At 46.3% G+C, this 11,730-nt stretch overlaps 1 protein-coding gene across 1 annotated transcript in view; it reads left to right on the forward strand.

Moving 5' to 3' along the window:
* MAN1C1 (mannosidase alpha class 1C member 1) overlaps positions 1 to 10,354 on the forward strand; it is a 68,303-nt gene extending 57,949 nt beyond the window's left edge. The window contains exons 8-12 of the mRNA XM_059830630.1: positions 2,396 to 2,511; positions 2,666 to 2,885; positions 5,062 to 5,234; positions 6,065 to 6,180; positions 6,850 to 10,354. Coding sequence (XP_059686613.1) covers positions 2,396 to 2,511; positions 2,666 to 2,885; positions 5,062 to 5,234; positions 6,065 to 6,180; positions 6,850 to 6,967 — 743 coding nt within the window. The 3' untranslated portion in view covers positions 6,968 to 10,354. The remainder of the gene's footprint in view (positions 1 to 2,395; positions 2,512 to 2,665; positions 2,886 to 5,061; positions 5,235 to 6,064; positions 6,181 to 6,849) is intronic.
* The last annotated feature ends 1,376 nt before the right edge of the window (positions 10,355 to 11,730 follow it).

Below are 11,730 nucleotides of genomic sequence, written 5' to 3' on the forward strand. Positions count from 1 at the left end.
CTGACCTTTAACTGCCACATCAGCACCTCTAATGGTAATTGACAGGGCTTGGCTTGAAAGGTGTCCCAACAAAGCATCTTGGATGGTTGCAGTTGTCCCATTAAACCGGAGCTGTCCTTTGGTGCCATGAGGAAAGAAAATAGGCTCTGTGTTTGTCCCATTAATTGATCTTCAGAGTTATCCAATCCCTTTGTAAGCAGTTCATCTTCCCCTCCACATTTGTCTCTGTGGAGTTGTTGCAGTATGTTCCACTTGAAAAGCTAATCTCCCGTCCCCTACCGCACCCCTGAGATGCCATTTTCTTTAGGTTATTCCCAACTGGCAGCCCCACGGCACATTTTCCCAGACGCAAGCATTAATTCTGCCTATTCATTGGTGCTGAGAGGAGAAGTGCCTGTCTGTTGCCCTAACTGATCGTTACAGAATCTCTGGGAAACTGAAGAGCTGTGCTCTTAATTCAGATGGTTAAAATACTCAGCTTCATACTCAGTATTCATCTCTTCTGCCACTGATTAAATTTCTATTTATGTCTGCAAATTTTACTTCATTGTACTGACCTGCTCCCACCCCTTGCTGACATATAGAGAGGCCTGTTGCTGGCACTTGGAGCTTATTAAAAGTCGCCTCTGATTACTTGTTCTGAGATAGGCTGATTTATGCAAAAGGACTAGAGATAACCTCTCTCCTAGACTTTCACGTCATGAGGGCAACTCATGGCACAGGCTGTTTGTGGCAGTTGCTCATAATATGACCTTGTGGTCTGAATCCGTATTCCAGTGAGGGAAAAGGCTGATCAGCCTCTTCTGCATCTCCAATACTGCTGGTGAGAAATAGATTAGGACCAAAGTAAGGAGGCAGCTGCAGCCTGCCACAGAGATGTTCCCTGTAGGTGCCAGGCTCTCATTTTCTCTCTTGTCATTAAAGCTCTTTGCGGGAAGCTGTTTTTCGTGGAATTGCTGTGATTTTCTTAAAAGGTGTATCTTTGACCTGGCTGAATGAGCAGATCTTCTAAATGAAGAGGCAGTGCTGTACCTCTTCTGAGTGCAGTTGTTACCTTTAGAAAATTAAAGCACGGTCCCCTGCTGAAATAAGAGATTTGTTTATGCAAAGTGCCTAGGAGGCAAATGCTGGCAAAGCTGATGCCATATGGAAAGCAATTACATACCAGAGCTCCTGCTTTGGTGATTTTATGAATGACACACTTAGGCTCACAGAGCTTCTCTTTAAAGACAGGCTGTGCAGCCGCTGTTTGCAAATAGTCTGTCCTCTTTTTTTCTGAATTCGTGCGTCTGATCTCATTGTTTTGCTATGGATTATTCTGTGGATCATTGGACACACTCTATCAGGGATATTTGCTCTTCAGGTCAGGAAAATGCATGGCTGTTGATCTCTTCTGTTGGTAGGATTTAGCATTTAGAATAAGCCTCAGGACTTTATATATGTACAGTGAACGGGAAAATAAAAATCTGAACAGCTAACTCCGAAAACCCTGCTGCATCTGCTTACATTTAAAATGGGGATGCGTGCAGACGCAGAGGTGGACACTGTTAACTAACCGGGATGGTTCAGTCCATGGTGGGTAATTTGTCTTGCTCTTCTAAAAAGGGGAGTACTTGGCTGCTTGAAAGAATGAATGCTGCTTTTCCCCCTGTGACATAGTTTAAAGATATAAATCCATCCAGCAGTTCCCCCCAGGCAGAAACCTGCAGCTGTCATGCCCATTTCATGGTGCAATTCTTCAGCATCCTCCTCTCCAGTAAGGTCATAGCATTGTGTACTCTGAACAGATAGCCTTGAAAATCCGATTTCTGCAGGAGAAAATATTCAGTGCACATCCTTGTACCTGACTTTATCATTTTAATACGCCAACAACCCCAGCTTTCCCCAGGGCACAGAGTCCCCCCATGAGCCAGGAATACAAATGGCACGATGGAGAGGTCCCTATAGCAGCCCCTTGCTGGCAGCTCTGTGTGATCCAACATGCGTTCTCCCTTTCCTGAGGCAGGGAGGCAGCACCCAGTGGCTTCATGTAGGTAGAGATCTATCAATACCTGCCATTGCTTTTGGTTTATGAGGCTGGGATTTATGATGATTGCTTCATAAACAGGAAGCATCTTCAAGTTGCAGTATAAATAACTGTTGCAAAATAAGACCTCTGAACAGTTTTGGTAAGGGATACTAATGCTTTGTAAAATGACAGAACATTTTTCTTCTGATTGCACTTTCCACCTTTCTTCCTTTTTGAAAAAGAAATGCAGCAAGCTCTCCCCAGGAAGCTGGAAAGAGGAAGGAGAGAACAAGGGCATTAAATAGGACATGGTTGTTTGCTCTTTGTAAAGCAGCTGCTCATTGTATATCATGAACCTGAAGTTCTTTTCTGGCTTTCCCACTACAGACCATGTCTCCATTGGGGGGCTTGGGGACAGCTTTTATGAATATCTCATCAAATCTTGGCTGATGTCAGACAAGAAAGACTCTGAAGCTAAAAAGATGTATGATGATGCACTAGAGGTAAGGAGCAGGTTGCTGCTCGTTTATTTTTTGTGGGGGACATTGTTCATCAGAATGTTTCAGGCAAAAATGTCTCAGATCTTTGGGTTTCCTTGGTATTCGCCCCTTACCCTGTCCACTAAGTGTCCTGAAATCCTGATATTCATCCCTTTAGGCAATAGAAAAACATTTGGTCAAAAAGTCTGCTGGAGGATTGACCTACATTGCTGAATGGAGGGGTGGCATTTTGGATCACAAAATGGGCCACTTGGCTTGCTTCTCTGGGGGCATGATAGCGCTTGGAGCTGAACACGCCGGAGAAGAGAGGAAGCAACATTACGTGGATCTCGCTGCAGAAATAACAAACACGTGTCACGAGTCTTACGCACGCTCAGGTAAACCTGTGGGCTGCCTAGGAAATGTTAGTTAGGGATAGCTTACAGCCTTAGGAGACTCAGGTTTTGCGTGGCAGAGGTTTGCAGTAGGGTATTTTGTGCTTCAGCAGCATCTGCATCCCTGTGTATGATTTTCACTTGTCTTTTCTGGGATATGTAGAAGAGAGAGCGGTATGTTTTACATAGCGGACAGCTGGAGCAGAGGGACTGGCAGATGTGAGCTCCTGTGGCAGAGTTGGGAAATGAACACAGAGCTGAATCCTAGTCCTGCCTCCCAGTCACAGAACTAGCCTTCTCCCAACACGACTATAGTTTGAGTCTGTCCTTTTACATACCTTTGCAGTCAAGAAGGGGAGATGAACAGAGATTAATTGCAGGGTGTCCCACTATATGGAGCAGAGCAGCTGAGAAGCCCAACAGGAGAGTGTTGGATACCTGTAGCTGCTGGTAGGAACCAAAAAAATGAAGTTACTCAGCCTCTCCCTAAGGCTCCTGTTGTCTAAGCAGAGGCTGGCTAAGTCTTTCTATTTCACAAGTCCAGTAAAATTTATTTCACCACCCAGTGGGCTTATCAGTCAGTGCTTTGGGAGAGCAGTGACTGGTGATGAATGAGAGAATGGGTTAGTTCTCTGCCTGCAGGGCTTTCAGCAAGATAGGCTTGCTTTGGACACTGCTCCTTTCTTTGTAGGCATCTCTGTAGCTCTTCTGAGGCTGCAGGCAGCGAAGCAGCAGTCTGCTTTCCGGGACCTTGTCAAGCACAGGTCTGTCTGCACTAACTGTTCCCAAAGGTGGTTTCACACCTTCACCACATCAGCCAGCCCATATTGGCAGCCAGTGTCCAGCATGTTTGCCCAATAAACTTCAAGCTAACCTGAAATGATGTTTGCAAATAACTCTTTTTTCCCTCCAGCACTTACAGAACTAAAACAAGCCACCTGAACTAATAACCCTCTGGTTGCAAGTGCCTGGAGTCAATTTTCACCTTCAGCAATATCCATCAGCATAGAAAGGACAGTAGCAAGCCTGCCCACACTGGTTACGATGCTGTCATATCAGCAAGCTCATTGTTCTGCAGAGAATGTCTGTGCATGTCACCCTGGCTCTCAGCAAATAGTCCAACTACCGATCGCTGTTAGAGCCCCACGCAGACAGGAGGGCCCAGGGAAGGTGTGCAAAATATTTAGAGAAATAAAATTGCTCCCTGAAACACAGCCTTGTGGTAGACACATGGGTGCAGCAAGAGAAACCATTTGGCATGATCATAAGCAACCTCTGTGCTCAGTTTCCCTGTTTTTCAAATAGGGAGAGAGTTGGTGTTTAAAGTAGGGATCTGAGTGCTGGCTAATGCTTGCAAGAGATTGAGATTCTCATGTAAGGGACACTGGAAAAGATCAAGGTACTCTTAATGTTTTATTTATAAAATACCAGTGAAATTGATTAAACCTTCCCCATCATCCTGATGTCTTCTTGTCAAAGAGGCTGCTAGCGGAAAGGCAGAAGTGATTGCAGGTCCCAGATACCACTTCTTACAGCCTCTCTGCTGCAGTGCAGGTGAAATGGCTCAGTCTGGTGGACTGATAATTGTGAAACAAACGCCCTGCCTGGGAGTGGTGTATCAATATCTCTGTGATGGCAGGGTCAGCTGCATGGCTAGATTTTCCTTTGAATGTGTTTTCTCTTTGAGGCTTTAGGACAGGATCTGCCTCTCTGTTCTTTCTCATCTGGGTTCTGAGCCTGTCTTCAGTGACGAACTCTGCTCTCAGGGTCAGGGGCAGTGCAATTCCTCAGAGCAAATACCAGCCCAGCGAAAGTGCTAGGACATGAGGGAGATTTGTACCTGCCCCCTCCGCACTCAAATCTGGTCCAAGTCTGTGTTTTGTCAGTTGTATCCACGCTCAGAAACGCTTCATCCTCACCTAGATTGTACCCAGACATACCACAGGATGAGCAGCACCTGGAGGGGCAGCAGGCACAGCTCATGCACTCTGTGGAGTTGTCCCTGTTTTGACATCAGCTGTGAGGTTGATCTGATACACAAGCATGACTGATCTGCTCATCTGACCTCAAGCAAGCCTTAGTTAAATGTTGGCAGCCTGAGCAGCATAAAAGCACCTGGACAGTCTGTTTACTTGCTTTCTCCTCAAACTGATCATTGCATGCGTGTGATTTTGTCTAGATACCAAACTCGGCCCTGAAGCCTTTCGCTTTGATGCTGGAACTGAAGCCATGGCAACCAGACTCAGCGAGCGCTACTACATCCTACGTCCAGAAGTGGTAGAAAGCTACATGTACATGTGGCGGCTGACGCACGATCCCAAGTACAGGCAGTGGGGCTGGGAGGTTGTGAAGGTATGGTTGGAAAATTCGCAGTAATAAGTCTTACAGGCTGCTGGATTCTTAAAAATTTTTTCCTTCGGTCAATGAAAAGAGCAGAAATTATTTGAATTGTGTCAGACACTAAGACAAGTTAGCAATGGAGCAGGAACACACAAAATAGCTCAATTTAGTGTGGCATCTCTGTTGATCATTGTGAATGTTTTCTTCTCCCTTTTGGGCTATGCTAAAATCAGTCAGTCAATCAAAACAGTGGAGGTTTATGGAGAGGAGTGCTGCAGCCAGCAAAACCTGCTGTTAATGTAACAGCCCTCTGCAGAAAGGAGTCAACCTTCTATGCAAAATATCTGGGCTGCTCAGAAGCACTGGTTCGTAGTTGGCCAGGGAAAATCAGCCAACCTGCCTTTGCCCTTTGTCTTGTCTTCTTCCCACAAAGACCTCCCAGCCAGAAAGTCCCTCACCTCCTTCTAGCTCATGCAGTAGCCCATTGGCTGCTGCCCCACGTCCCAGGAGGAGCTGCGTTTCAGGGGCAGAACTGTCATTTGTCTACTGCCCTGGAAAAGAGCTCTGCAAGCAGCTAGAGTTGCCACTTGAGATCTGGTTTTGCTGTGTCATGTCACGGTCAATCAATCAACTAACTTAGGCGGTTTATGTTTCTCTTGCTATTTCATTACAACTAGCTTTATTCCTGGAGTCTGGAGTAATCACCATGCTCTTCAGTGAGAGGCAGAGGCTACTGTAAACCTGGAACTTGATTTGTAAAGCTGACTTGTAATGCAACTGATGATGATTAATGAGTTACTCCATGCTATTGTGTGTTACTGAGATTTCTCTTCCTTTCTCAGGCCCTGGAAAAACATTGTAGAGTAGAAGCTGGTTTTTCTGGCATCCGAGATGTTTACACCACAACCCCAACCCATGACAACATGCAACAGAGTTTTTTCCTCGCAGAGACTCTGAAGTAAGTCTAATATCACAGAGGCCTTTCAGAGTAGCACAATTCCTGCAGCATCAACACTCTTGTCTGCTTAATAAGTCTCTAATAATAAGGGGGAAGTCTTATCCTCTTTAGGAAAACTGGGCAAGGCTACAGATGCTGCAAAGCTGTGGTAGTTTCCTCCTGTAGAACCAGTGCTGTCATTGGCACTCTCGAGCTTTCTGCTCATGTGCTGGATTTAAAGGATTCTTCCTGTGATTTAGAGCTGCTCTAAGTGGGAGGCTCCGACTGCTGAGCTCCCTTGAATCTAGCTCTGATGATTTAAAGACAGCTGTCTCCTCTGCCAGGTTTGTGTCCTGCACACAGAGGAGGCATGACTATAGCCTGAATTTGCTGCTCCTTGGTGCAGATCTGCCTTTGCTGGTAGCACCAGCTAATGTTTGTGCGGTGGCTGAGCGCAGATGCCCATCCTGTTTTGCCACCTTTGCACCAGGGGTGGTAGTTTCCAGCAGGAGAGTGAGGCAGGCAATTGGGAAACATGTCACCATAACTTGTGGCAGCTTGAGGCCAATGGCAGCACCCACCACAGTCTTGCTGACAGTGCTTGCTTGCGCGTGCTTGGAGTCCCCCTTAAGTTTCCTTTAATCTCCCTTTGTGACCATCTTCTTCCTGCCCTTTGCCTTATGGCTCCAGGTACCTCTATCTTCTGTTCTGTGAAGATGATGTGCTGTCCCTGGACGACTGGGTGTTCAACACGGAGGCTCACCCCCTGCCAGTCAACCACACGAACTTTAAAGCAAGTGTGCAGTAGTGAGGCCATTGCCTAGCGCCCCGCTTCTGCAGCGTCGGCGGGTTGCTGCATTTCCTTTCCATTAAAGGAATTTGTGTTGTTCCTAAAATGGTATTTTGGGGCACTAGTCCAATTCCGGACAGTATTATACTGAGGAGATGAAACCGTGACATAAGCACCTTCTTTTCCTCTGTGAGGAGCTCTGTTAGCCTGATAATGAGATGTTTATTCTGGGCCATATTGTACACAGTTCATAGACATTCCTTTATACAGAGAATTTATATGAAATCCACTGACTTTGCTTTATAGTGGCCAAAGGACTGGAAGTTTGCCATAAAATAGACTTCACACACACACACATCTTCCTTTCATTTTTCTGTTTCATTTTTGCCTTTTATATACTCTTGGATTTATCACCTTTCTAATTAACAGTTTTCAATATACTGTGCTTTCCAGATGGTAGGCTTTCTAGACTCTTTTGGAAGGACAGGATAGGAGAACAAGGAAGGGGAGTTGCCCTTTAGATGAGAGAGCAGCTGGAGTGCATGGAGCTCTGCCTGGGGATGGATGAGGAGCTGACGGAGAGCTTATGGGTTAGGATTAAAGAGAGGACAGGTAAAGGTGACATTATAGTGAGCGTCTGCTATAGGTCACCTGACCAGAAAGAACAAGAGGATCGGACCCTCTACGGACAGATGGGAGCAGCCTTGGGTTTGAGTTCGCAGGCCCTGGTCTGCACGGGCGACTTCAACCACCCTCGTGTCTGCTGGAGGGACAACACAGCAAGAATATAAGCAATCCAGGAGGTTCCTTGAGTGGATTGATGATAAATTCCTCCTGCAGGTGACAGAGGAGCCAACAAAGAGAGGTGCTCTGCTAGACCTTATACTCATGAACAAGCTGGGGCTTGTTCATGATCAAAGGCAGCTTTGGCTGCAGCGACCATGAGGTGGTGGAGTTCAGGATCCTGAGGGCAGGAAGGAGGGTAAAAAGCAAGCTCACAACCCTGGACTTCAGGAGAGCAGACTTTGGCCTCTTCGAAGATCTGCTTGGAAGAGTCCTGTGGGATAAGACCCTGGAGGGAAGAGGGGCCTGAGGAAGACAGTTAATATTCAAGAATCGTCCTCCAAGCTCAAGAGAGTTCCATTCCAATGAGCAGGAAGTCAGGCAAAAATGCCAGGAGGCTTGTGTGGATGAACAGAGAACTCCTAGCCAAACTCAAACACAAAAAGGAAGCATACAGAGGGTGGAAGCAAGGATGGGTAACCTGGGAGGACTACAGAAATATTGTCTGAGGATCCAGGGCTGACGTTAGGAAAGTTAAAGCCCAAATGGAATTGAATTCAGCCAGGAATGTCAAAGACAACAAGAAGGGCTTCTATAAGAACATAGGCAACAAAAGGAAGACTGGGAAAATGTGGGCCCACTGTTCAACAAGACAGGGGACCTGGTTACACAGGACATGGAAAAGGTTGAAATACCAAATGTCGTCTTTGCCTCCGTCTTTACTAGCAAGACCGGCCTTCAGGAATCCCAGGTTCCACAGACCAGGGGGAAAGGCTGGAGCAAGGAAGATGTACCCTTGGTGGAAGAGGATCAGGTCAGGGAATACTTAAGCAAACTGGACATATGTAAGTCCATGGGCCTTGAAGGGATGCACCCACAAGTACTGAGGGAGCTGGCAGATGTCATTGCAAGGCCACTCTCAATAATCTTTGATCAATTATGGCAACTGGGAGAAGTGCCCCAAGACTGGAGTAAAGCAAATGTCACTCCTGTCTTCAAGAAGGGCAAGAAGGAGGACTCAGGAAACTATAGGCTCATCAGCCTCACCTCAACCCCTGGGAAGGTGATGGAGCAGCTCATCCTGGAAGCCATTTCCAAGCACACAAACGACAAAAAATTCATCAGGAGTAGCCAGCACGGCTTCACCAAGGGAAAGTCATGCTTGAGCAACGTGATAAACTTCTACGATGAAGTGACTGGCCTGGTAGATTGAGGGGAGAGCAGCAGATACTGTCTACCTGGACTTCAGGAAGGCCTTTGAGACTGTCGAAGGAGATCGTCATAGACAAGCTGTTGATGTATGGGGTGGATGAGCAGACAGTGAGGTAGGTTGAAGACTGGCTGAATGGTTGGGCATAGAGGTGGTGATCAGTGGCACGAACTCTAGTTAGAGGCCAGTAACTAGCGGAGTACCCCAGGGGTCAATACTGGGTCCAGTCCTGTTTAACATCTTCATTAATGATCTGGATGATGGGGCAGAGTGTACCCTCAGCACGTTTGCTGATGACACAAAACCAGGAGGGGTGGCTGGTACGCTAGAGGGTCATGCTGCCATCCTGAGGGACCTCGACAGGCTGGAGAAGTGGGCTGATAAGAACTTAATGCAGTTCAACAAGCAGAAGTGCGAAGTCCTGCACCTGGGAAGGAACAACCCCATGCACCAATGTATGCTGGGGCACCTAGCTGGAAAGCAGTGTGGCAGAAAAGGACCTGGGGGTCCTGTGGACACCAAATTGACCATAAGCCAGCAATGTGTCCTTGCTGCAGAGGAGGCTAGTGGTATCCTGGGCAGCATTAGACAAAGTATTGCCAGCAGGGCAAGGGAGGTGATGCTTCTCCTCTACTCAGCACCGCTGAGGCCACATCTGGAGTACTGTGTCCAGTTCTGGGCTCCTCAGTACAAGAGAGACATGGACATACTGGAGAGTCCAACGAAGGGCCGCAAAGATCATTAAGGGACTGGAACATCTCTCCTATGAGGAAAGGCTGAGAGAGCTGGGACTGTTTAGCCTGGAGAAGAGAAGGCTCTGGGGGGGATCTTATTAATGTATATAAATACCTGAAGGGAGGGTGCAAAGAGGACGGAGCCAGACTCTTTCCCGTGGTGCCCAATGACAGGACCAGAGGCAATGGGCACAAACTGAAACACAGGAGGGTCCCTCTGAACATGAGGAAACACTTGTTCACTCTGAGGGTGACCAAGATTGGGCACAGGTTGCCCAGGAAGGCTGTGGCATCTCCATCCTTGGAGAGATTCAAAAGCCGCTTGGACACCGTCCTGGGCAACGGGCTCTGGGTGGCCCTGCTTGAGCAGGGGGTTGGACCAGATGTCCTCCAGCGGTCCCTGCCAGCCTCAACCATTCTGTGATTCTGTGATTGTGGTGTCAAAATAGTAACTAAATCAAAACCTGTCTGCAAAATTCTTGATCCTAATGTATTTTTATATACTTTTTCTGTGCTCTTAAAACACATTTACCACACATCTCATCTAACTTTCCTTTATCGTTTCTGTGTTTTTCTACTTTTATTTGGAACTAAATGTTATGAGTCACTTGTAATAATTTCACTGCTGTAATAGTCAAATCTGTGAAACAGAATAAAAGTCTTGTAAAATAAAAAGCATGTTTGGGTTGGTCCTCTTTAAAGCCATCTGTCAAAGACCTGTTACATCATTCTTGGAATAACTAGGTGACAATACTGGTTGATTTCAAGAATGTTTCACAATAGATGTTGATTTCCAGAGTAATCTAGCCAGTGTATGGACAGCAATTCCCATCTGCACCAGCTCCCTTAAATTGCTTCTTCGCCATCTGATATGGGTTAGCAGGAGTTCTACTACATGTCTTATTTTTCTAGCAAAAAAGAAATAATCCCCAGCCAAGTTTGCTCTTCGATATACATTGTTTCTGGAATTAAGTAATGGAAGAAAAAGAAAGGAAAAAAATTGAAGCCAGATTCTTCCATGCGTCCAGCCACTGAACCAGCAGTTTAGCCGCTGTGTCCTCTGTGACTCTAAGCAGGATGACTGTGCAGAGATGTCCCCACACCACTCCTGTTCTCACCCCGGCAGTCGTGAGTACCTGCTTCACAGTTCTTGCAACAAGGGCTGGAGCTGGGATCCGCATCCTTTCTCCCAGCAGCCTGTCCTCTGGTCACTGCAAAGCTGCGTGGCCCTTGGTGACAAAACGTTCTTGTTCATTCTTGTGACATTCTCTTGATAATTGGTTCATTCAGCAACTTGGGAAGAGAAAGTTGGTTTAAGCAAGTTGTGAAAACAAAAACCATGTTTCTAAATTCATGCCTTTGTAATTCCCCAAGAGAAATAAGGTTGTCAGATGGGGACTTAGCATTATCCCAGGGATAAAGATACAGGCTGGTAAGCTTGGCCTAGAGGAATGGTTATTGGTAAATAAACATCTTTGGAGTGAGTTGTGTTATCCGCGAGATTTGGATACCGGGAAGCTGATTTAGCTCAGAGGATTTTTATAATGGATTAAGGGAATTCCATAAATAAAAATGTCCTGCTCTGGAGTAACTCAAAACACTTTGCCTGGCAAAATTTAAACCCCCAGAATAAATAGCACGGTTCTGGTTTCCTTTAGAAATAGATCCTTGGTGTTACATTAAAACTCTGCTCTTGTTTTCTCTTCCGCACAGGTGAGCAAGAACAGTATTAGTAAAGCCACATACACTTCTAGAGGAGAGCTGCTGCTTTCCTGCAGTTCAGTGGCTGCATCACAAATAGGGAGGTTTTTAGTTGCCCAGCATGCCTGACGATGTAAATAAAGCTTATTGGTAAGTTTGCTTACCAAGACGCTTGTATAGAGCTCAGCACCAGTCGCGATGAAAGTTTTGTGTTGCAAACAGCCATGCTTGAAAATTTCCACTCTCACAGACCACAATTCTGCAAATGCCTGTGCTCACAGTTAAATGCTTGAGGCCAGTGGATTAATCACAGGCATCAAGTTAAGCATGCATGTGTTTAGCAGGTGTAAAGA

Source organism: Gavia stellata, chromosome 29 (assembly GCF_030936135.1).
Source record: "Gavia stellata isolate bGavSte3 chromosome 29, bGavSte3.hap2, whole genome shotgun sequence".
NCBI classification, from domain to species: Eukaryota; Metazoa; Chordata; class Aves; order Gaviiformes; family Gaviidae; genus Gavia; species Gavia stellata.